Raw genomic sequence first — 25,958 nt, forward strand, 5'->3', positions numbered from 1 at the left:
TACCATGTATGTGGTGTTTTTCCTGGGGACGAATTGGTTTATTGTCGGTTTTATCTTATGGTCAATGTGCTGACGAGCGATCCTTGCACGTGGTCTGGCATCTTTGGGACACGGTGTGGAAGAGGGCGTTGGTTGTTGTTGCGGTTGTCTATGAGGTGGTATCGATATTCTCGGGATTCTCGGTAGCCCGAGGTGTTGGGCGGTATATGTGGTTAGGGGTTGGGCCCTTTCGGCTCATGGAAGTCATCTATGGTGATGGACCCGTAACTGGTTTAGGTTTTAGGGAGGAGAGTGGGGAATTCTTGTCCACCACCGGTCATTCCCGTGTTATGTAATTTGGTTTCATTTTAATAAAGGATCTTATTCTCAAAAAAAAAAAAAAAAACACACCAACATTATATAAAATGTAGTTTACTAAATTACACACAAATATTTATTCGAACTCCATTTTTTTGTTTGCTTCTTTTATTCAAACTTGAAATCTTTACATGTTTGACAAGCAATCTAAGCAATAATACATCTCAAATGAATATGTAGATTTGTAATCACTTATTCAAATGGAGATGTGTTTACTATGCGCCTTATTCTTCCTAGCAGTTCATAGGGCATAATCATCAATATGCTGAAGGGAAACCCTTATATGGATTGTTGAATGTGAGAGCATTACCAGGACATGAAAACACAATCTGCATGAAATTATTAACTTAAATTGGATGATCTGAAGCACGTGTGACTCAGGCACACATAATACTTAAAAAGATCATAGCGAAGATCATATCATAGCGATGATCATATTATTTTATGTAGTGTATATTGTTATGCAAGATTAAGTGTATATTATCCAACAACGGAAATTCGAAAAATGTGTTGAGTATAAAAGTTACCTGGTAATTTCCAAGTGTATATGACTTGAAACCAGCAGCAAAATAATCAAAATAATATTCCCATGTCCGGATGAAATTTTCATTGAATCCAAGAGCGAGTATTTCACTATAAACACCAAAGAGAAATTGCACTGTATTAAAAGCTAAAATTGCAGCCGTCATAAATTATGTTCCATTTAATTTCATTTGATATATATATATATATATGTATATATATATATATACACACGCGCACACACACACATATATATATATATATATATATATGTATATATATATATACATGCGCGCGCACACGCAAACACATATAGACACTCACCCGCGCGCACACATGTAAATGAAGACTTTTGTTGGAGTATATGTTCAATGAAAAGCAAAGAACAAAGAGCAATAGTGAGCTTAATTAATAAGTAGGGAGTTCCATGTTCAGACAAGAAAGTTGCAATGAAAAATTTATGCCCATTGTTTATATCCTTTTCAATCCATATATAGACTTAAAAGTATATGATGCATATCATAATATTAATAAACTCTGCATGTCATGGTCCTCAAGAACCTCATTATAAATAGAATTCTTATTTATCTATTACACAGAAATTTGCCATCAGACTACAACTTCTTAACTCTGTCGACTCTTTAAGAAATTTTTTCTCCAACATCCTAATGTTTGATTATAATGAATTCTAATGTTTTTCAAGTGCGCGCTCTACTGAAATGAAATTCTCATAATTTATGATAACAGATTATACCAAAGTCTGGAAGCAGCCATGGTTGATGTTACCCTACTTTACAGATTGGACATCCACAAGGAATTATATATTCCTTTATTGAGTGGCCTATAGTCTTCATAATGCTTATCCAGTAATAATATAAACTAAAGAAAGACCAATCATCGAATAAAAAAATTCAAATCCGAAACGCGATAACTTAATTAATACAAGAAAATACATAGAAAATTCTTCATTAAAATTAAGCGATAAAGCAAATTGAACTCACCAACATCAATACAGACTTGTTTTTTAGAGTCACATATTAATTACAAAGAGTTTACAAATTAAATTGAATGACAATTTAATAAGTAAACAGACTCATTACTCTCACTACACAGCGGAATATTAAAACTACGAGTACCCTTCAATAAGTAAACATACATTCTATCGAAATTATGTAGGATAAACTGTTTTTCGCTAAATATTTTTGTGCAATTAAATTTGTTTGTACTTCTTGAACATTATTCGTTTGTTGAGTTTTTAATTTTTTTAAATTTTTTTTTATCAACTCTTGTTTTTAATATTCTCCCATTTAGATTTTGTTGGTGTCCCCACTTTTAGATTAGAGACTATATTAGAACTTCATCATTCTTTTCTAAGTGCACTTATTCCTTTTGGAAAATTTATGCCCATCGCGGCTTCTATCATTTTTGATCTATATACAGACTTGAGAGTATATGCTATATATCATAAATTCAAAATAAACTTGTGCATGTCAACCGCATTATACATAGAATTCTTATTTATATTGCCATCAGACTAATTAAAGACATGATCGACTATCTTCTTACCTCTGTCTCTCTAAGAAATTCTTTCTCCAACATCTTAGTGTTTGGAAATAATGAATTCCAATGTTTTCCAAGTGCTCCACACTGCAAAATGAAATTCTCATAAGTTAGAAATAAAACATTATGACAAAATGTCGGACCTAATTATGAGATTGTTCTCATCTCATGATAACAGATCATACCAGAGTCCAGAAGAAGCGGCCATGGCTGATGTTACCCTACTTAATGAAGGTAGACATGGCTGATAACAGATCATACCAGACATCCAGAAGAAGCGGCCATGGCTAAATATATATTCCTTTATGAAGTAGCCTGAATTTTGCCTGTACTCATCATACCGATCATCCGGCACAGATGTGAACTAAGAAATCAATCACCATTAGCAATATGTTCGATGCCATCATTTATAGCAGTCAAATTTATTAGTCAAAATAGTTAAGCAACTTGGAGTCAAAATTGTCAAACACTACCTGGAGAATAAAAAGCCCATTTTTTGCCAGTAAAGACTCACAGCAAGAAAAGAACTCATCCATAAATTCATGGCCTACATGTTCTAACATCTCGCTAAAAATGCAGCCACTAATCAAGAGATTTTCAGGAGTATAATGAATGGACTCAAGTTGGTAAGGGAAAAGTACTCACCAAGAAATGATTCTGTCATATTTGTGGTCACAAGGCAATTGGCGGTAGTCACACAGAAGGAACTTGATCCGGTGCTGTTATAAATTAATTCAAATAGCAAATCAAGTTTCTTGGAATAAATAAGTTTGTAAAGTTTCTAAAATTTGGTACCTGAAGTCCAGCATCTTTCACTTTCTTTTCAGCAAATTTAAGTTGTTCCTCAGATAGAGTGATGCCGGTGTATCTGCAGCCCGTTTGTTTAACTGCTTCAATAGCTAAGGTTCCCCAACCACAACCAATATCTAGAACCTCATGGTTCTCATCGATTCTAGCCTAGTTTAATTGAAAGAAGAAACACTTTGAAATAGGAGACGAAAACAGAAATCAAACCCTTGACAGAATTCTCAAAACTGAACTCACCTTATCAATGAGAGTAGAGATTTTCCTAAGCTGTGCAGTATTCAATTCCTCATCTTCTGTCTTAAGAATGACAATTTGACACAGAAAGAAAAAATATAAGTTACATTCCAATTAATGTACTTTCTTCCATGCACTGTTTATTGTCGTAAATTGACTGGAAGCTGGTGATTCTGACCTTAAATATTGCAGTGGAATACATCATTGTTTCGCCCAAGAACAGCAAAAATAGTTCATTACTCTACAACACATAAAAACCGAATAGTGAACTTCGGTGTGCCAAAAAACCAAGTCTCATGCTAGCATGTCATTTAAATAGCTACTAAAGAGTAAAATCTATTCCAATACATACTAACTGATAATAGAGAGGCTAATTTGTTTAAGAAAATTCTATTATTTCTATAAATTGTATACCAGATCATAATGATGAGAAATGTTCCTTCGAGCCTGTGCAAGACTATTTTTCGTAAAAGCATGCTGAAAGAAGTATCTGGCTGAGGCTATAGTGGCTGTGAAAAACCAAGGCTGCCACCATCCTCTACATAAAACCAACAATGTAATGAGACCTGGATGATTATTATCAGCTATATCACAATTCTAGTTTAAGATAATCTGCCCATTGCACCTTTTGTTGTTTGATTTTGAGGCATTAGAATCTCTGTTGGCAGTGAGAAACTGGAAGAAGAGACAGCAAGGCAAAATTTTATCAAAATCTGCATAGTAATGAGAATGAGATTGCAATGTTCAATTATCTTACCATAAAAAGATTTAGAAGACCTCGGTCCTTATCATTGAAAGAAAAATCGCCACTGATATATGCAACTGCAATGCCTAAATCAGCCTGCAGTGTCATTACCTGTGAAATTAAAACTTCTCCTAATCAGTGAAAGTTCGTGAGGATTTAATGGTGTTTTCATATTTACAATGATCCGATATAATGTCTTCCTGAGCTTTAATTAGAAACCATTTCTTTTTAACTAGGATTCACATTATGAAGTGTCAATTAAAGTCAGTTAAAAGTATATGCATACTTTCCAGTAAAACTGAGGACTGTGAACTTTGAGAACGGATTTTAGAGAACAGTCCTTGCTGCTTCCCTCAAAGGTCAACATTGTGCCTCCCTCTTCTAATAAGCTGCATACGAAACGACATTTAAAATATACTAATTGTATTCATATCTGATGAAACTTATTCCAGATGATGAAATGAAAAAAAAGTAGTAAAACAGCTGACATAGAAGATAGAAAAAGAAAAAACAAGTGGCACATGCAATGCAGGTAACAGTAAGCTTGTCACATACATGATCCAAGTTGAGGAAGTAGAATACATATATTTCAAGAACATAGTATTACTCACATTAAACATCCGGTAGATATATAATGTCTAAGGAATGTAGTAACAAATAGGCGTGCCACTGTTTCTGTCAATGAAAGAGCCATATGTTTTGGGTTTCCCAACAGGGCACAACCTTTCCCAAGCATACCATATGCTGCAGCCACTCCAGCCTGCAATTCCACTTTGCCAATGTATTAAGCTTCTTAATTCAACTAATTTACCAATCACTTCTTCATCAATATGAACAATTACCGAGGAGGTCAATCACTCTTTCATATTTTATACCATAACATGTATCAGTTATACAATAATATGATCTAATAACTAACTCCTTTATATATACCTTTAGCCCATCCTCATGGAAGCCATAACCTGAAAAAGTGTATGATAGACTATCAGATGATTGATAAAAGCTAAAGCATAGTTTTAGCAACATAGGATAATATCAGCTCGGAGAAATGAAAATTGAGGTAGTTCTGAATCTCACCCTGGTATGCTCCACAAAACCAAATTCCTCTCTTTCCTTGAATATGAGGAAGCTCCAGCGAAGCTTTCGATGCAGCAACAGATAGGACTGGATGGCTTGTTGACCACTTAAGCAAGGTGTGGTTTGGTGTATGATCTGGATTGAGTGTCACAAGATATGGTTGACGTGTTTCTCTGAGGTTCTGCACATTCAAAAATTCCAGGAATAGTTAAGTCTTCAACAGAAGAGGGAAGCAATTTCAAAGAGGAAAGTTCCACAAATTCTTACTGAACACATAATATACCTGAACCTGATTGAGCCAGTATGTCAAACATACTTTGTTTTCAGTACTTCCAAGATAGTTTAATGCACTCCATGCTGCTAGATTTTGGAGCATAAAAGTTTTGTCACGATGAAGGAAAATATCACTGCCAATAGAGTTGAACAATGTTATGCATTCATTGAATTAGCTAGGAGACCAAAAAAGCAAACCAACTTCAGCATTTACCCTTTTTTCCAAAATAAGAAAAGGTAGGTAAATCAAAGCAAATGATCAGGTGCGTATTATAAGTTGATTATTTTTCAGACTTACTAGCAAGACATAGCTAGCAAGATTACAGACTTACAGGTACTAATTTGAAGAGGTACAAGTGATAATACAAAGGTATACCAGTACACATGTTGGAAGGCGCCAAGTATTCTCAGTTCATCAGGCGTTGCCTGATCTCCTAATATTCTCACGGCTTTGGGGGCTTGGATAGCAATAATGCATCCATTGTAAATTTCCTCAAAACCATCTCCAGTAAAAACAGTGCAACCTGCTATCTCTCATGGAAACTCTATTAATACAATTAATTAGAGGATCAGAAAAAGGGAGTCTCAACTATCCATCTAACCACTCACCCTCATCAGTTGTGGAAACTTTATGTACCTCACAGCCGGTTCTTATCTGACAACCCCTAGTCTCCAACACTTCTTTCACCTGAAATTGTTAACAAAACATGAGCTAGAGACTAGAGTGCTAGAGAAACCATTTACTTTCAGTTGAGACCCTGAAACTGTTTTTCTTTTTTCTTTTTTTATTTGAGGTTATTATTTATTTATTTATTATTATTTTTTTTATTTTTTTTATTTTTTTTCCACTAGTGGCATCAGGTATATAAACTTATAGGCAATATTGATAATAAAGACTAGTACCTTCTTCACATAACACTGTGAACGCCATTTGACGGTAAGCCACTGTGGGCCGCCAAATAGCTGCAGGATAAATTAGGCCAGGGCCAAGAAAGTATGTAAATATAGACATGAAAACTCTCAAGTTATTAAAATGGAAATTAATTAAAACATCAAAATAATTAAGCTTTCTGAGTTCTGATTAATCATACAATACATGCTACTTTCAAAAAATATTGGCTTTTTAATTAAGTTCAGCTAAAAGGAGATCAAAAATGCACCTGAAGTAGTTGATAATTGCGACAAACCGAAAGCACAGAGAAAGCTGATAAGCTTATAACTCCTTCTGAAGGACACGACAAGATTGAACTACATATTGGAATCTGCAGGTGAATAATCACATTACTTAGCCACCAAGTAACTGATAAACTTAACTGATATATTAGGTAGTGACTTAGAAAAAGCTCTAATTAAAGATATTACAGATTTACAGCTACGTTTTATTGAATTCATGCATAACTCACAAGGTAAGCCTTCCGAAATAGTTCAGAGTAGTGATGTGACTCAATAAACTGCCCCAAGGTTTCATTCCGGACAATGTCTGGGTTACTCTCAAGCACCTCAAGATAACTGCAAGAAACACCGAATACAGACATCAACATGACATCTCACCTCAATAGGACATTTTGAGACATGATCAAATCATATTAATCATGCTTAAACTTACCTGAATTTTGAGGCATGCATTTCAGAAACCATTCGAGTTACTTACCTGATCAAATCATGCTTAAACTTGGTGATTTCTTGAAGCATTTTCCAGAAATATGGGTTGAACAAGTTCTTCTTTTCTGCAAACAAGCTTGAGAAACTATTTCGACTACCCCATTCACAGCCCCGTCCTTTATCTAAACTCACTGAGAAGGACATCTCGCATGTCTCCATATCAACTCCAAGGCTCTCAAAGAACTCCATCATATTTGGATATATCACCTACATTCCAATTTTAAATTTTCATTCCACAAGTCCACAAAGCAACATTAACATTATTCATAGGTATTTTATTTTGTAGTAATTGATAGATTATTTGTGAGGATGAGGAGGAGAATTAACATTGACCAATTAGTCAAGAAGGCTGGATCATTGAAGCTTCTTTTGTATTGTTTAGAGTTTAATTAGTATAAACTGTCTAGTGCTTAAAGATTGTGTTTATAGAAGTTGCACAGCTGATCTAACATATAGAACTAACTGTGTGCATACATTTACATTATGTTCCATGATTGAAGTAAAAAAGTATACCAAGACAAGCAGATGGTTAGTATTCGGATAATGAGAATATAATTGCAGAGAATTAAGGAAGAGACACAGAGAACAACCAGTGTACTTACATGATTGAAGACCATGAAACCAAGGTCCAAATCAACACCATCACATGTGACAGTCCTGGCATGGCCACCCAGGTAGTCTTTTTTCTCATATAGAACCACTTCAACGCCTTCTTTTGCAAGAACGTAGGCTGAGACCAAACCACTAATACCAGAACCAATCACTGCCACTTTCATCTTTCACTTATCTTAGTTCTACTTCGAATCCTCCTGCATGAATATGCATGTGGGATAAGGACTAGAGAAATGTATCTGTACTTGCTTAGGAGCATATATAGAGAACACTGTAAAACTTTTCGGCAAAATATAGGAAAATTTAAAGGTTGAACCTGAGCAGATTTCAAGATATATACTCTGCTCTCTTCAGTCTGTTAAGATTGAGGAAAGAAATAAGCCAAGGGGAGTGCTATATACACACACTCAGCTGAGTGTGGCTGTGTCTGAGCTATACTCAACCATGTGACAGTTTTTCATTTAGTAAAAAAATTAAAAGTAGGCAACACATTCCTCCTCCCTAGCTAACCTACCCACCAAAACTGAATGCAGACAAATTAAAATTTAAAACTTCCCAGTCCCTTTCCTTATTTGTACCCAAAAAAGAAAAGAAAAAAGAATTCATTATCTACCCTCATGTGCATTACAGAGTCACACACACATGCTGAAACCAGAAAATATTAATCACAATGAACCCCATAAAAAATCAGTGGCGGATCCATAAATCTTTCTCAAGATTATTAATAGATTTCTTTATAATTGGTTTTCAAAGAAAATTTTCTTATATCTTATCCCTCTAAAATATTAAACAACTTCATATATCTTTCTAATTGTCGGAGATAAAAAAGTTAAAACTTAAATAATAAGGGCAAATTACTGGTCACACCCTCATCTTTTTGGGATCCGACAGTTCAGTCTCTCGTATCGTAATTTTAACAAGTAACTCCTCAGACATTCAAATTTCACACAATTTAGTCTAAAATGACCATTTTACCCCTGATTTCCTTTTTTTTTTTTTTTTTTTTTAATTCTTCTCTCTATATCTCTCTCTCTCTCTCTCTCTAATTTTTTTTTCCCGGACAAAATCCCACCCTAAAACCCTACACACAACTTGAGCAAAAGCCCTGTGAGCTCTCTTCTTCTTCATCTTGCTTATCGAAACCGCGTGCTGAACAAGCCCGGTACAACCCTTGATCTTCTTCATCTTCTCCAACCCACCACACACCAAGCAATAGAAATCACCACTATCCCAATTCCCCTCGTAATAACTCCTCAACCCACTCTCCTCCACAAACAAATTCAACAACAACTTGTACTCCTCATTCTCCTCATCTCCAACCTTGCAATCCTCTTCTTCCTCCTCACTCTCGGACCCACTACCCGACCCGGCATTGCCCTTAAAGAATCCGTTGCAGGCCTCCAAGGCCTTGTTGTGTAGCCGAAGCGCGTGGTGCCTCAACTGCTCTTCCGCTGACGCCGGAGCCAAATTGAGCTTGGCTGAAGTCACTGTCCACCTAGACGAGGGCCACTCAGAGGTTGAGTCATCGTTCAAGGCCGGACTTGGGCATTCCCAACGCGGCTCGGGTTGGGAGGGCTTCTTGTTGCTGCTGGGCAATTCAATTTCGGTTCTTGTTTTCCTCTTGGTGGTGGGCCCTTCTTGGGCGGCGATCGGGTATGACAATTGGGGGTTTCCGCCATTTGGGGTGGCTCGGATTGTGGAATTGGGAAAGGGAATGGGAATGGGGTTTCGGCGATTAGGGGGACCTTGGTGCCAGAGAGAGTGGAGGTAAATGACTTCGTCTCTGAGTCTTTGTTCATAATAGGGATCAATTGCTGCAATTCGAAGAAGAAATAGTTGGGGAAAGAAAGATTGGAGCTTTAGAGGGGGTCTGTAGATTCGTATCACATAGGGGGTTTGTAGATTCGTATCACACAGAGAGAGAAGAATTAAAAAAAAAAAAATGAAGTGAGGGGTAAAATGGTCATTTTGGACCAAATTGTGTGAAATTTGAATGTCTGAAGAGTTATAAAATTACGATACGAGGGACTGAATTGTCGAATCCCAAAAAGATGAGGGTGTGACCAATAATTAATTTGCCCAATAAATAATTAGTAAGAAAGTCTATTATTTTCATAAACTATCTACGCACCTCTAGACAGGTGACCACCCATTTATCTACACCCATAGGGTGTGAACAGTTTCTAATGTTATATATATTTAATTGTATTTAAGCCTAGTTATGACTCTTAGCTCTAATTAAAGATTTCAAACTACAAGAGCAATTTATCCAATCACTTGATTCTTGCTAATGTCCAAACGCACATTTATTATTACCAAATTCTGACCTAGCATAGTCTCTACTAGGTTTTATCGTTGACGGCTCCGTCTTCGACAATTCTTACCATTTTCCATGGTTGATTCCATCTCTACGATGGCTGCTGCCTTTCACTCTATCTGATGAGGCGCATATTGATCTGGGGGCGGAACACCACTATATGGTGGGCAGACTTCTTACTCGAAACCCTAATATTGCTGGATTGGTTGGATCCATCACTACCATTTGGAGGATGCGACAAGGGCTCTCTATCCATGCTATTGGGGATAGATTCGTATTCCAATTGATCGTGAATCAGATCAGAGCAAATATCTCCATGGCGGTCCTTGGTTTTATCGAAACACGATGCTCCTCCTCGCCGTATGATGGGGTGTCACCCATTGACTCGGTTCCTCTCCAATACATGGAGATCTGGATGGCAGTACGAGGATTGCTTCGAAATTGTGCAACAAACTGGCCTTGTCGATGATTGGATATGTAACCGGGAAAGTGGAGAAATTTGATCAGGTCGAAATTTGTCGTAAGGATGAAGAGCAATGCATCAGATTGGTGATTGATACAAGACGTCGATTTCGGTTGTATCGTAAGTTTTCTTTCTCCCCTACTGTGGTGGTTGATCGATCATTTGTTTATGAGAAGGTGAAAGGCCTGTGCAAGAACTGTGGATTGTTCATTCATGATGTAGAGGGATGTGACCTCAAGTTTGTCAAGGAATAGGAAGAGGTGCAGGCAAGGGGTCCGGTTTGTGAGATGGCGATGCTTTCCCTTGTACTTGTGGTGGAAGAATCTCGTCCTACTGCAACTAGGGTGTCTGGCAATCCTAGGGTTTCCAACAACCCTAGACGCACATGCGATCTAGGGTTTCTATCCCAAAATGCAGCAGCTCATGCGCTCAATCATAGGAACCAAGCCACTTTCTTTTCCCATTTGAACTCTAGCTTTTAGGCCTTAGGGCTTCTGAAGAACAGATCCCTATTGACCTTGGCATCAGCGATATCTGCACCGATCAGTGGTCACAAAAGGTCTACTGATAGTGTGTTGCTGAAACCGGGTAAGCGTCTTCTGCTGCCTCCTATACCTGCGTTATTGGTGAATGAAGATATTGAGTTAGCATTACCCCAGGTGCAAGGCCGCCTGTTAATCTCTCTAAAGAAGACCAAGCTTGGTCGACCTAAGGGTTCCAAGAATAAACACAAATCTGCAAAGAAGGAAGAGACTGTGGCAAAGAGTCGGGCCAAGGTGAAAGGTTGGAAAAGATTTCTCAGATTGCTTGAGGAGGATGCTCGTGGAGAAGCTAACCACTTGGAGTTCCAATGGTAGCCGAGGATTTAATGGGTTTGAACAATGAATCTGTTGAAAAGGATGACACAATAGGTATGGCAGAGGTGTGTGATCCAAGGGTGGAGGCATCTGATTCTGTTCTAGCTGAGGATGTCACTACTTCCTCTGAGGACATATCTGTAGTTTCAATTTCTATTTGAGTGAGAGAGATCGACAAGAGTTTAAACTTCTTTTTGGTTACTTTATTCTTTCTTGGTGTAGTTTTTTCTCTTATTTTTGCGCATAATCCTAAAACGTGGGTGTGCTAGGGGTGTGCGTAGTTGTATGCTCGTTTGTGGGTGTATTTTGATGTGTACTCTTTGTGATGGCTTTTTCTGACTGTCTTTACCAACAAGTTAGCATTGTACTGCTTGCTGAAGTGCATAATGGATGACCTTTTTCAACTTAAAAAAAAGAAAGAAAAAAAACAGAGAGATTTCAAACTACCAGGCAGCATCTTTATTGGAGAGAAGAAACAGAAAGGACGTGCCGGGTATGTCCCAAACCCTCTTGCTCTCTCCTTCAGAAACAAATTATGCAGAACCCTAAGACCAAAGAGACTTGCATAACTTATCTTAAGTTTTGAGGTTAGGCAGTAGCCTAGACTCGACTACCCCACCCCCCACCCTCCCCTAAAAAAAAAAACACATAAAATCAGTGGTTTCTAGGTCAACTTTTCTCAAGATTATTAATAGATTTATTTACAATTGTTTTTCAAAGAAAATATTTTTATATCTTATATCCCTAAAATATAAAATAACTTTATATATCTTTCTAATTAACGGAGATAAAAAAAAAGTCAAAGCTTAAATAAATAATAATAAGAAAGTCTATTATTTTCATAAACTAACTACCTACTTCTAGATGGGTGACCACCCACTTCTCTACACCCATAGGGTGTGAACAGTTTCTAATGTTATTTATATTTAATTTTATTTAAACCAAGTATGACTCTTAGTCCTAATTAAAGACTTCAAACTACCAGACGGCGTCTTTATTGGAGAGAAGAAAGGTATTGTCCCCAACTCTCTTGCTCTCTCCTTCAGAAATGAATTCTGCAGAACCCTAAGACCAAAGAGACTTCCATAGCTTATCTTAAGTTTCGAGGATAGGCAGCTGCCTAGACTGGATCCAACCCTTCCCCCACAAACAAAACAAAAAACACATAAAATCAGTGGCGGAAGAAATCTTTCTCAAGATTATTAATAGATTTCTTTACAATTGCTTTTCAAAGAAAATTTTCTTATATCTTATACCCCTAAAATAATAAATAATTTTATATATCTTTCTAATTGTCGGAGATAAAAAAAGTCAAAACTTAAATAAATAATTAATAAGAAAGTCTATTATTTTCATAAACTAGCAACCTACTTCTAGATGGGGCGGCGTCTTTATTGGTAGAGAGAAGAAACAGAAAGGACATGCAGGGTATTGTCCCCAACCCTCTTGCTCTCTCTCCTTCAGAAAATAATTCTGCAGAGCCTTAAGACCAAAGAGACTTTCGTAGCTTATCTTAAGTCTCGAGGTTAGGCAGCTGCCCAGACTCAACCCCACCCGACCCCAAAACATAAAATCAGTGGAAGATCAAGAAATCTCTCTCAAGAGTATTAATAGATTTCTTTACAACTAGATTTCAAAGAAAATTTTCTAAAATATTAAATAACTTTATATATATTTCTAATTGTTGGAGATAAAAAAAACTAAAAAGTCAAAACTTAAAAAAATAATTAATAAGAAAGTCTATCATTTTCATAAACTAAAACTACCCACTCCTAGTGACCATCCACTTATCTACACCCATAGGGTGTGAACAGCTTCTAATGTTATTTATATTTAATTGTATTTAAACCTAGTTATGGCTCATACCCTAATTAAAGATTTCAAACTACCAGGTAGCGTTTGTATTGGAGAGAAGAAACAGAAAGGATGTGTAAGGTATTGTCCCCAACCTTCTTGCTCTCACTTTCATAAAAGAATTCTGCAAAACCCTAAGACCAAGGAGACTTCCATAGCCTATCTTAAGTTTTCGGGTTAGGCAGCTGCCCAACTCGACACCACCCCACCCCCCCCAAAAAATAAAAACACATAAAATCAGTGCCGGATCTAGAAATCTTTCTGAAACTTATTAATAGATTTCTTTACAATTGGTATTCAAAGAAAATTTTCATATATATTATATCCCTAAAATATTAAACAACTTTATATATCTTTCTAATTGTCGAAGACAAAAAAGTCAAAACTTAAAAAAATAATTAATAAGAAAGTCTATTATTTTCATAAACTAACTACCCACATCTAGACATGTCACCACCCACTTCTCTGTACCCATAGGGTGTGAACAGTTTCTAATGTTATATATAAATATTTAATTGTATTTAAACCTAGTTACGTCTCTTAGCCCTAATTAAAGATTTCAAACTATTAGGCGGTGTCTTTATGGTTGAAAGAAGAAACAGAAAGGACATGCAGGGTATTGTCCCAAACCTTCTAGCTCTCTCTTTCAGAAAAGAATTCTGTAGAACCTTAAGACCAAAGAGACTTTTATAGCTTATCTTAAGTTTCGACGTTAGCCCCCCCCCCCCCCCCCCAAAAAAAAAAGAAAAAAAAAAAAGAAAAAGAAAGGACATGCTGGGTATTGTCCCCAACCCACTTGCACTCCTTCAGAAAAGAATTCTGCAGAACCTTAAGACTAAAGAGACTTCCATAGCTTATCTTAAGTTTCAAGGTTAGGCAGCTGCCTAGACTCGACCCCCCAAACAGAAAGGACATGCTGGGTATTGTCCCCAACCCTCTTGCTCTCACCTTCAGAAAAGAATTCTGCATAACGGTAAGACAAAAGAGACTTCCATAGCTTATCTTAAGTTTCGAGATAAGGTAGCTGCGTAGACTCGAACCCCACCCCCAAAACAGAAAGGACATGCTGGGCATTGTCCCCAACCTTCTTTCTCTCTCATTCAAAAAAGAATTCTGCAGAATTTTAAGACCAAAGAAACTTCAATAGCTTATATATCTTAAGGTTCGAGGTTAGGCAGCTGCGTAGACTCGACCCCCATAAAAAAAAACACAAAGGACATGCTGGGTATTGTCCCCAACCCTCTTGCACTCCTGCAGAAAAGAATTCTGCAGAACCTTCAGACTAAAGAGACTTCCATAGCTTATCTTAAGTTTCAAGGTTAGGCAGCTGCCCAGACTCAACCCCCCAAATAGAAAGGACAAGCTGGGTATTGTCCCCAACCCTCTTGCTCTCTCCTTTAGAAATGAATTCTGCATAACCTTAAGACTAAAGAGACTTCCATAGCTTATCTTAAGTTTCGAGATAAGGCAGCTGTGTACACTCGACACCCCCCCCCCCCCCCCCCCCCCCCCAAAAAAAAAAAAACACATAAAATCAGTGTCGGATCTAGAAATCTTTCTGAAACCTATTAATAGATTTCTTTACAATTGGTATTCAAAGAAAATTTCATATATATTATATCCCTAAAATATTAAACAACTTTATATATCTTTCTAATTGTTGAAGATAAAAAAGTCAAACCTTAAAAAAATAATTAATAAGAAAGTCTATTATTTTCATAAACTAACTACCCACTTCTATACATGTCACCACCCACTTCTCTACACCCAAAGGGTGTGAACAGTTTCTAATGTTATATATAAATATTTAATTGTATTTAAACCTAGTTACGCCTCTTAGCCCTAATTAAAGATTTCAAACTATTAGGCGGTGTCTTTATGGTTGAAAGAAGAAATAGAAAGGACATGCAGGGTATTGTCCCAAACCTTCTAGCTCTCTCTTTCAGAAAAGAATACTGCAGAACCTTAAGACCAAAGAGACTTCCATAGATTATCTTAACTTTCGACGTTAGGCCCCCCCCCCCAAAAAAAAAAAAAAAAAAAAAAAAACTGAAAGGACATGCTGGGTATTGTCCCCAACCCACTTGCACTCCTTTAGAAAAGAATTCTGCAGAACCTTAAGACTAAAGAGACTTCAATAGCTTATCTTAAGTTTCGAGGTTAGGCAGCTGCCTAGACTCGACCCCCCAAACAGAAAGGACATGCTGGGTATTGTCCCCAACCCTCTTGCTCTCTCCTTCAGAAATGAATTCTGCATAACGTTAAGACTAAAGAGACTTCCATAGCTTATCTTAAGTTTCGAGATAAGGCAGCTGCGTAAACTCGACCCCCCCCCCCCCCCCCCCCAAAAAAAAAAAAAAACAGAAAGGACATGCAGGGATTGTCCCAAACCTTCTTTCTCTCTCTTTCAAAAAAAGTTCGGCAGATCCGTAAAACCAAAGAGACTTCCGTAGCTTATCTTAAGTTTCGACGTTAGGCAGCTGCCTAGGCTCGAACCCCACCCCCCGCCCCCCCGCCCCCAAATAAAAAATAAAAATAAAAAGGACATGCTGGGTATTGTCCCCAACCCTCTTGCTCTACTTCAGAAAAGAATATGCTGAACCTTAAGACTGAAGAGACTTCCATAGCTGATCTTAAGTTTCGAGGTTAGGCAGCTGCCTAGACTCGACCCCCCAAACAGAAAGGAAATGCTGGGTATTGTCCCCAACCCTCTTACTCTCTCCTTCATAAAAGAATTATGCAGAACTTAAGACTAAAGAGACTTCCATAGCTTATCTTAAGTTTCGAGGTTAGCCAACTGCGTAGACTTGAACCCCACCCCCCCAAAAAAAAAAAAACAGAAAGGACCTGCTGGGTATTATCCCTAACATTATTGCTCTCTCCTTCAGAAAAGAATTCTGCAGAACCTTAAGACCAAAGAGACTTCCATAGCTTATATATCTTTAGTTTCTAGTTTAGGCAGCTGTGTGGAATTGACACCCCCCCCCTCAAACAGAAAGGACATGCTGGGTATTGTCCCCAACCTTCTTGCTCTCTCCTTCAGAAAAGAATTCTGCAGAACTAAGACCAAAGAGACTTCCATAGAATATATATCTTAAGTTTCGTGGTTAGGTAGCTACGTAGACTCGACCCCCACCACCCCAAATAGAAAGGACATGCTGGGTATTGTCCCGATCCTTTTTGCTCTCTCCTTCAGAAAAGAATTCTGCAGAACCTTAAGACCAAAAAGACTTGCATAGCTTATCTTAAGTTTTGAGGTTAGGCAGCTGCCAGAACTCGACCCTCCCCCCTCAAACAGAAAGGACGTACTGGGTGTTGTCCACAACCCTCTTGCTTTCCTTCAGAAAAGAATTCTGCAGAACCTTAAGACAAAAGAGACTTCCATAGCTTATTTTAAGTTTCGAGGTTAGATAGCTACGTAGACTCGACCCCTCCCCCCAAACAGAAAGGACATACTGGGTATTGTCCCCAACTTTCGTGCTCTTTCCTTCAGAAAAGAATTCTGCAGAACCTTAAGACCAAAGAGACTTCCACAACTTATATATCTTAAGTTTCGAGGTTAGGCAGCTGTGTAGACTTGGCTCCCTCCACGCCCAAACAGAAAGGACATGCTGGGCATGTCCCCAACCTCTTTCTCTCTCATTCAAAAAAGAATTATGCAGAACCTTAAGACTAAAGAGACTTCCATAGATTATATATCTTTAGTTTTGAGGTTAGGCAGCTGTGTAGACTCAACACCCCCCCCAAACTAAAAGGACATGCTGTGTATTGTCCCCAACCCTCTTGCTTTCTCCTTCAGAAAAGAAATCTACATAACCTTCAGACTAAAGAGACTTCCATAGCTTATCTTAAGTTTTGAAATAAGGCAGTTGCTTAGACTCGACCCCACCCCCTCCCCAAAACCTTCTTTCTCTCTCATTCAGAAAGAATTCTACAGAACTTTAAGACCAAAGAGACTTCCATAGCTTATATATCTTAAGTTTCGAGGTTAGGCGGCTACATAGACTCGACCCCCACCCCCCCCCCCCCCCCCCCGCGAAACAGAAAAGACATATTGGGTATTTTCCCAAACCATCTTGCTCTCTCTCTTTCAGAAAAGAATTATGCAGAACCTTCAAAGCAAAGAGACATCCATAGCTTATCTTAAGTTTCGACGTTAGGCAGATGCCTAGGCACGAACCTCCCTAAAAATAAAATAAATAGAAAGGACATGCTGGGTATTGTCCCCAACCCTCTTTCTCAACTTCAGAAAAGAATTCTGCAGAACCTTAAGACTGAAGAGACTTCCATAGCTGATCTTAAGTTTCGAGGTTAGGCAGTTGCCTAGACTTGACCCCCCCAAACAGAAAGGACATGCTGGGTATTGTCCCAAACCTTCTTGCTCTCTCTTTCAGAAAAGAATTCTACAGAACGTTAAGACCAAAGACTTCCATAGCTTATCTTAATTAAGTTTCGACGTTAAGCACCCCCCCCCCCCCCCCAAAAAAAAAGAAGAAGAAAGGACATGCTGGGTATTGTACCCAACCCTCTTGCACTCATTCAGAAAAGAATTATGCAGAACCTTAAGACTAAAGAGACTTCCATAGCTTATCTTAAGTTTTGAAGGTTAGGGAGCTGCCTTGACTTGAGCCCCCCCAAACAGAAAGCACATGCTGGGTATTGTCCCAAACCTTCTTGCTCCCTCCTTCAGAAAAGAATTCTGCATAACCTTAAGACTAAAGAGACTTCCATAGCTTATCTTAAGTTTCGACGTTAACCCCCCCCCCCCCGCCCAAAAAAAAAAAAAAAAAAAAAACAGAAAGGACATGCTGGGTATTGTCCCCAACCCTCTTGCACTCCTTCAGAAAAGAATTCTGCAGAACCTTAAGACTATAGAGACTTCCATAGCTTATCTTAAGTTTCGAGGTTAGACAGCTGCCTAGACTCGACCCCCCCAAACAGAAAGGACATGCTGGGTATTGTCCCCAACCCTCTTGCTCTCTCCTTCATAAAAGAATTATGCAGAACCTTAAGACTAAAGAAACTTCCATAGCTTATTTTAAGTTTCGAGGTTAGGTTGTTGCATAGACTTAAATCCCCCCCCTCCCAAATTGAAAGGACCTGCTGGGTATTATCCCCAGCCTTCTTGCTCTCTCCTTCAGAAAAGAATTCTACAGAACCTTAAGACCAAAGAGACTTCCATAGCTTATATATCTTAAGTTTAGGGGTTAGGCAGCTATGTAGACTTGACCCCCACCACGCCCAAACAGAAAGGACATGCTGGGCATTGTCCCCAACCCTATTTCTCTCTCATTCAGAAAAGAGTTTTGCAGAACCTTAACACCAAAGAGACTTCCATAGCTTATATATTATAAGTTTCGAGGTTAGATAGCTGCGTAGACTCAACCCCCCCCCCCCCCCCCCCCCACAAAAAAAAAATAGAAAGGACATGCAGGGTATTGTTCCTAACCTTCTTGCTCTCTCCTTCAGAAAAGAATTATGCAGAACCTTAAGACCAAAGTGACTTCCATAGTTATATACCTTTAGTACCCTAAACAAAAAACAAAAAAAGGCAGCTGTGTAGACTCGCCTCCCCCTAAAAAAAACACAAAGGACATGCTATGTATTGTCCCCAACCCTCTTGCTTTCTCCTTCAGAAAAGAATTTTGCATAACCTTAAGTCTAAAGAGACTTCCATAGCTTATCTTAAGTTTCAAGATAAGGCAGCTGCGTAGACTCGACCCCACCCCCCAACCTTCTTTCTCTCTCATTCAGAAAAGAATTCTGTAGAACTTTATGACCAAAGAGACTTCCATAGCTTATATATCTTAAGGTTCAAGTTTAGGCAGCTACATAGACTGGACCCCCGACCTCCACCAAAACAGAAAGGACATGCTTGGTATTGTCCCAAACCTTCTTGCTCTCTCTTTAAAAAAAGAATTATGCAAAACCTTCAAACCAAAGAGACTTCCATAGCTTATATTAAGTTTCGACGTTAGGCAGCTGCCTAGGCTCAAACCTCCATAAACAAAAACAGAAAGGGCATGCTGGATATTGTCCCCATCCTTCTGGCTCTACTACAGAAAACAATTATGCAGAACCTTAAGACTGAAGAGACTTCTATAGCTGATCTAAATTTTTGAGGTTAGGCAGCTGCCTAGACTCGACCCCCCTAAACAGAAAGGACATGCTGGGTATTGTCCCCAACCCTCTTGCTCTCTCCTTTATAAAACAATTATGCAGAACCTTAAGACTAAAGAGACTTCCATAGCTTATCTTAAGTTTCGAGGTTAAGCAGCTGCGTTGACTCGACCCCCCAAACGGAAAGGACATGCAGGGTATTGTCCCCAACCCTCTTGCTCTCTCCTTCATAAAAGAATTATTCAGAACCTTAAGAATAAAGACACTTCCATAGCTTATCTTAAGTTTCGAGGTTAGGTTGCTGCGTAGACTTAAACCCCCCTCCCAAACTGAAAGGACCTACTGGGTATTATCCCCAGCCTTCTTGCTCTCTCCTTCAGAAAAGAATTCTACAGAACCTTAAGACCAAAAAGACTTCCATAGCTTATATATCTTAAGTTTAGGGGTTAGGCAGCTACACCCTATTTCTCTCTCATTTAGAAAAGAGTTTTGCAGAACCTTAACACCAAAGAGACTTCCATAGCTTATATATTGTAAGTTTCGAGGTTAGCCAGCTGCGTAGACTCAACCAACCCCCCCCCCCCCCCCCAACAGAAAGGACATGCAGGGTATTGTTCCTAACTTTCTTGCTCTCTCCTTCAGAAAAGAATTATGCAGAACCTTAAGACCAAAGAGACTTCCATAGCTTATATATCTTTAGTACCCTAAACAAAAAAACAAAAAAAGGCAGCTGTGTAGACTCGCCTCCCCCTAAAAAAACATAAAGGACATGCTATGTATTGTCCCCAACCCTCTTGCTTTCTCCTTCAGAAAAGAATTTTGCATAACCTTAAGTCTAAAGAGACTTCCATAGCTTATCTTAAGTTTCGAGATAAGGCAGCTGCGTAGACTCGACCCCACCCCCCAACCTTCTTTCTCTCTCATTCAGAAAAGAATTCTGTAGAACTTTATGACCAAAGAGACTTCCATAGCTTATATATCTTAAGGTTCAAGTTTAGGCAGCTACATAGACTGGACCCCCAACCCCTACCCAAACAGAAAGGACATGCTTGGTATTGTCCCAAACCTTCTTGCTCTCTCTTTAAGAAAAGAATTATGCAAAACCTTCAAACCAAAGAGACTTCCATAGCTTATCTTAAGTTTCGACGTTAGGCAGCTGCCTAGGCTCGAACCTCCAAAAACAAAAACAGAAAGGGCAAGCTGGGTATTGTCCCCATCCTTCTGGCTCTACTACGGAAAACAATTCTGCAGAACCATAAGACTGAAGAAACTTCTATAGCTGATCTAAATTTTTGAGGTTAGGCAGCTACCTAGACTCGACCCCCGTAAACACAAAGGACATGATGGGTATTGTCCCCAACTCTCTTGCTCTCTCCTTTATAAAACAATTATGCAGAACCTTAAGACTAAAGAGACTTCCATAGCTTATCTTAAGTTTCGAGGTTAAGCAGCTGCGTAGACTCCCCCCCCCCCCCCCCCCCCCCCCAAAACAAAAAGGACATGCTGGGTATTGTCCCCAACCTTCTTGCTCTCTCCTTCAGAAAAGAATTCTGTAGAACCTTATGACCAAAGAGACTTCCATAGCTTATATATCTTACGTTTCAAGGTTAGGTAGCTGCGTAGACTCGACCCCCACCCCCTCCCAAACAGAAAGGACATGCTGGGTATTGTCCCAAACCTTCTTGCTCTCTCTTTCAGAAAAGAATTATGCCCTAGCATATCTTAAGTTTCGACGTTAGGCAGCTGCCTAGGCTCGAACCTCCAAAAAAAAAAAAAACAGAAAGGACATGCTAGGTATTGTCCCCAACCCTCTTGCTCTACTTCAGAAAAGAATTCTATAGAACCTTAAGACTGAAGAGACTTCTGTAGCTAATCTTAAGTTTTGAGGTTAGGCAGCTGCTTAGACTCGACCCCCCCAAACAGAAAGGACATGTTGGGTATTGTCTTCAACCCTCTTGCTCTCTCCTTTATAAAACAATTATTCAGAACCTTGAGACTAAAGAGACTTCCATAGCTTATCTTAAGTTTCGAGGTTAAGCAGCTGTGTAGACTCCCCCCTGCCAAAACAGAACGGACATGCTGGGTATTGTCCCCAACCCTCTTGCTATCTTATTCAGAAATGAATTATGCAAAACCTTAAGACTAAAGAGACTTCCATAGCTTATCTTAAGTTTCGAGGTTAGGTAGCTGCGTAGACTCGACCCCTCCCCCCTTCCCACCCCCAAATAGAAAGGACATGCTGGGTATTGTCCCCAACCCTCTTGCTATCTCTTTCAGAAATGAATTCTGCAGGACCTTAAGACTAAAGAGACTTCCATGGCTTATCTTAAGTTTTGAGGTTAGGTAGTTGCGTAGACTCTCCATTCCGTTCCAGGGGGAGACACTATATATATACCTAGCGATATCACTGTCAGCGGTAAGCTGCGCCATTGTCCGGCGGGACGGAGCTCCCCCTATTCTACGCTGGCAGAGGCATGAACAGGGCAGAAACAAGATATCTACTCATGGAACAGCTCTCTCTTACACTCACCGTGGCTGCTAGGAGCCTCCGCCAGTACTTTCAGGTCCACACAATTCAAGTTTTAACAAACCAAGGACCGCCATGAAAGGCCAGGCGTTGGCAAACTTCATTGCTGAGCTTACTGAGCGGCAGGTTGAACCAATATAGAGGCAGAGCCCAGCACAGAAATGATAATCACTGAAGAGCCTGCCCCCAGAAAGCAGACTGGAACCTATACGTGGACGGCTCCGCTTGCACCAAGGCCAGCGACGCCGGAGTCATCTTGACAGGGCCAGGGGGACTAAAGGTAGAATATGCGTTAAAATTCAATTTCAAAGCCTCAAACAGTATGGCAGAGTATGAAGCGCTCATTGCCGGCTTAATCCTCGCCATCGACTCAGGAGCTGACAGCGTCAACATATTCAGCGACTCCCAACTTGTCGTTAACCAGGTCAATGACAGTTTCTAGGCTTAGGACCAATAGTTAGCGGCGTACTTAGGGCATGTCAAAGCGCTCCTCAAAAAATTCAAATTTCACACAATCACTCTGATCCCCAGGGATAAGAACGCCAAGGCTGATTCACTGGCAAGACTAGTAACAGCCCAGCCACATCAAAGTCCAGCGGACACAAGGGTGGAATGTCTTGATAAGCCTAACATCACAAAACCCCTAGCGGAAATCTTCAACATTGAGGTCAATCCTAGTTGGATGGACGAGATCATCGAATACAAGCGCAACGGAACATAGCCAGAAGACAAGGTCGAAGCACTACAGCTCAAGCGGAGAGCAACCCTTTACAACATCTAGAATGGCAAGCTTTACTGCCAGGGGTTCACCCACCCCAACCTTTGGTGCCTAACCCCAGAAAAGGAAAAGATCGTGCTGGCAACGATACACGGCAGAGAATGTGGCAACCATTCAGGCGCCAGGTCTTTAGCCAATCACACAATGCGACAAGGCTACTTTTGGCCCATGCTCGGCGACGACGCTAGGAGGATATCAAGATCTTGCCACAAATGTTAACAATATGCTGATCTCCCACATGCCCCGGCGGAACCACTGTCGATCATCATTGGTCCTTGACCTGATGGGAAATTCCAAACCGTCAAAGGCCAGTTCAAGTACATAATTGTCGATACAATAACAAGTGGATCGAGGCAGAACCACCGCCAAGGTAACTCACTTCCTCTGGAAGAATATCTACTGCCGCTATGGTGCCCCCCACACCATCATCACAGACAATGGCACACAGTTCAATAACAAGGAACTCATTTCCTTCACCGCTAACTTGGGCTCCAAGATGAGTTTTGCATCTGTCGCTCACCCACAAACCAACTGCCAGGTCGAAGAAGCAAACAAGATAATCAAGAAACTGCTAAAAAAGAAACTCGACGACGCTAAAGGTTTATGGGTGGAGAAGCTTCTGGAAGTTTTGTGGGCCATAAGAACTACCCTAACTTCTACCACCGGTGAAACGCCATTATGCATGATGTTCGGAACTGAGGTTGTCCTACCCATTGAGGTAACCCAACCTACAGCTAGGGTCGAGAGCTATTGCCCCGAGACCAATGGTGAGGGCGTCAACCTCAACAGAGACCTCTTAGAGGAAAAACAACACAAGGCCCATTTGCACAATCTGCAAAACAAGCAGTGAGTATCGCGTTTCTACAAAGCCTGGGTCAAGGCCCGGAACCTCTAGCTGGGGGACTGGGTAATGAAGGAGGTCATTCCACCGCCAACGGCACTTCTCCCCACTTAGGAGGGTCTATACAAAATAGTGGAAGTCGCTATCCCCGGCACCTTCTACCTGATGAACAAAGATGGTATCACAATGACCCACCCTTGGAATGCTGAACACCTTCGGTATTACTACAAATAGTCATACTGCTACCCTAGAGCATCTTGACTTAGCTAAATTTTTGACTCCATATTTAGCTAAGGGAAGCTACCCAATGGGTACAACCCTGCTTTTTGTAAACGCTGACATATAAACTATCAATGAAACGAGGAATTATTCAAACCATTATCGCCAAGTCCAAGCATAAGAATCAACTGGCAATGCCAACAATATTCAGCGGACCACGTCCGTTACATCATGCACTTGGAACAATTTTAATCCCTTTAATGTTTCATTGAGTCGCAAAACAGCAGACAAAACTCTACCGGTTCATAAGTATTCAAACAATACAATCAGCAAAGGCATCCATACTTAAAAAAAAAAAAAATCTCAAGCAAAATACCAACTTTATATTAAGGGTCAGGACTCCCCGCCCAAGAATATTGTTCAGTTATAATAGGCCTTAGAGGGGCCAAAAAAAAAAAAAAACAAGAAAGGAGGGACCAAAGCCTTCAGCGGACTACAGTAGGATGGGGAAGTATCTTCATGGCTGAGCATCAACTACAGTCTCGCCCTTCGGCGGTGGTTGTTGCTCAGACTGAAGGCTCGTCTGATCCGACCAACGAGCGATAGGGCTCAGCGTTATAATGATACCGTCCTCGCTGGTGTGGGCACTCAGGAAGCCAGCACGGGAGACCTAAGACTGAGTAGGCAGTGGGGTTTGCTGAGAGTCGTTCGCCGGACGTATACTGCTCTCACCGCTACCTGAGCGGGCTCCCTCAGCCTCAATGGGAACCACACCTCCCGCGGGCTGGAATGCCTTGACCTAATCGATAGCTCCCTTCTGGTTCAGCAATTCCATATTGGACATGGCACCGGCCTTCGCCGCCTTAGTCATGGCCTTGTATTCCACCGACTGTTTAAACGTCTCCACAGCGGCGGCCGCCGCACGTTCTCCCTCAGCTCCCAGGCGAGCGACGTCGCTCTCCAGCTTCTTCACCTCAACGGACCTACCGGCACTTTCCAGCTGAAGGATCTCAACTTTTTTATCCTTAGCCGCCACGCGATCCCGCAGCAAGGCTATATCTTGCTCTAGCTTGGAGATGAGATCATTCCACTCCAGGTCCCGCTCAACTGCGACAGCCAATTTGCCACGGGCATTCGCCGCATCACAGTCTGCTTTGGCCAGGCATCGCTCCACATCGGCCAGTCTATCTTTAGCCTACCCTAGCTCCACATAAAGGCCCTTGGTCTCCTCCCTGAGCTCCCGCTCAACCTGGGGCTGTGCCGACGCCACCAAGAACAATTCATGCAGCCCAACCGAGAAATGTCCAAAGGCCGAGCTGAAGGACGATTGGTTAACGGTGGTTGAGTGCACAATCCCTTCCAAGCTGCCAAACCTGAGCAGCTTGTGGAGGTGGAAGATAAACTCCCACTCAGGCTCCGTAAAAAATTCAGCATATGCGGCAAAAGAGTTGAGGTCTCTCATCAGCACCTCTGGCCCAGCAGCAACTGTCGCCTTCCAAGAGGCCTGCTTTGCCTTCTTCCGCCGATGGACCCCAATGGTCTCTACATCATCCGCGTCAGCCTCATCGACTGGATTGTTTTGTAGCCTATTCCCTTGGTGTACCACCATGGCCACACCAGCAGCGACGGGGAGAGCTCCCGTCTGCGGCTCCAGCCCCGCAATGGTCACCGGTCCCTTTGCGGCCGCCGCCCTCTCCTTCGACCAACGCCTAATGGCGGACACTCTCTCTTTCTGCTGCACTGGCGTAGTAGGGACATTGCCTCCGCCAGTTCCCGCCTGCACCAAGGGCGAGCCGTCGGGGCCGAGATGCGAATGATGAGGCATCGGCAGCACCACAGGAACCTCAGATGGGCTCAGCGCTAGTGTCTGAGGGTCGACGGTGGTCTTTTGGGCCTCTAGCCCAGAGGCATACATGCTTTCCAGGAAATTATTTATCTCAGCGCGATCCATGGCCTTCGCAAATGCCTCGCGGGTCGCTCTGTTTCCCGGCAGATAATCTGTACAAAGGCAACGGGTTAGCTTGACGGAAATCAAACTAGGGCACACATCAACAGAAGGTACTTATCAAGGGCTCATGTCAATTGCTTATAGACCAGCAGCTCCCAGTCGGTAAATAGGCGGAGATCTAGCAA

The 25,958-nt window shown here is 40.6% G+C and overlaps 2 protein-coding genes across 8 annotated transcripts; both read right to left on the reverse strand.

Moving 5' to 3' along the window:
• Window positions 1-428: 428 nt before the first annotated feature.
• Window positions 429-11,984, reverse strand: LOC112196850. 7 transcript variants are annotated; one of them, XM_040519194.1, is made up of 24 exons: window positions 11,934-11,984; window positions 7,840-8,046; window positions 7,227-7,444; window positions 6,979-7,084; window positions 6,736-6,837; window positions 6,479-6,538; window positions 6,185-6,263; window positions 5,952-6,099; window positions 5,586-5,709; window positions 5,303-5,483; window positions 5,159-5,187; window positions 4,837-4,985; window positions 4,512-4,614; window positions 4,238-4,336; window positions 4,106-4,155; window positions 3,895-4,018; window positions 3,659-3,721; window positions 3,484-3,543; window positions 3,235-3,396; window positions 3,085-3,158; window positions 2,625-2,765; window positions 2,446-2,526; window positions 885-990; window positions 429-686 (listed from the first exon to the last, which is right to left on the reverse strand). In XM_040519194.1, the coding sequence occupies exons 2-24, from the start codon at window positions 8,011-8,013 to the stop codon at window positions 615-617; spliced, it is 2,505 nt and encodes an 834-aa protein (XP_040375128.1). In that variant the 5' UTR covers window positions 8,014-8,046; window positions 11,934-11,984; the 3' UTR covers window positions 429-614. The 7 variants fall into 7 exon arrangements, 6 of the variants coding, with proteins under 6 accessions (XP_040375128.1, XP_040375126.1, XP_040375127.1 ...); XM_040519192.1 differs by lacking the exon at window positions 11,934-11,984 and adding an exon at window positions 10,234-10,857; XM_040519193.1 differs by lacking the exon at window positions 11,934-11,984 and adding an exon at window positions 10,234-10,857 and having other exon boundaries at window positions 7,840-8,204.
• Window positions 8,474-10,002, reverse strand: LOC112198787. The gene is made up of 3 exons (XM_024339893.1): window positions 9,981-10,002; window positions 8,942-9,663; window positions 8,474-8,494 (listed from the first exon to the last, which is right to left on the reverse strand). Exons 1-3 carry the CDS (start codon window positions 10,000-10,002, stop codon window positions 8,474-8,476), a joined length of 765 nt encoding a protein of 254 aa, XP_024195661.1.
• Window positions 11,985-25,958: the final 13,974 nt, after the last annotated feature.

Source organism: Rosa chinensis, chromosome 4 (genome assembly GCF_002994745.2).
Source record: "Rosa chinensis cultivar Old Blush chromosome 4, RchiOBHm-V2, whole genome shotgun sequence".
Lineage (NCBI taxonomy): Eukaryota > Viridiplantae > Streptophyta > Magnoliopsida > Rosales > Rosaceae > Rosa > Rosa chinensis.

Bases quoted from the DNA above. Each gene is read 5' to 3' on its own strand.
- LOC112196850 (XM_024337320.2), bottom strand. From the start codon at position 8,013: ATGAAAGTGGCAGTGATTGGTTCTGGTATTAGTGGTTTGGTCTCAGCC. The intron at 4,156-4,237 runs GTAAGATAATTG...CTCTTCTTCCAG, and splicing joins GTCTTCTAAATCTTTTTATG to TTTCTCACTGCCAACAGAGA. The intron at 2,804-2,912 runs GTAGTGTTTGAC...TTGATTTCTTAG, and splicing joins ATGGGCTTTTTATTCTCCAG to TTCACATCTGTGCCGGATGA.
- LOC112198787 (XM_024339893.1), bottom strand. From the start codon at position 10,002: ATGGGTGGTCACCTGTCTAGAG. The intron at 9,664-9,980 runs GTGCGTAGATAG...TTCGAATTGCAG, and splicing joins GGGTGGTCACCTGTCTAGAG to CAATTGATCCCTATTATGAA. The intron at 8,495-8,941 runs GTTGTGTGTAGG...TTCTGGTTTCAG, and splicing joins CTCACAGGGCTTTTGCTCAA to CATGTGTGTGTGACTCTGTA.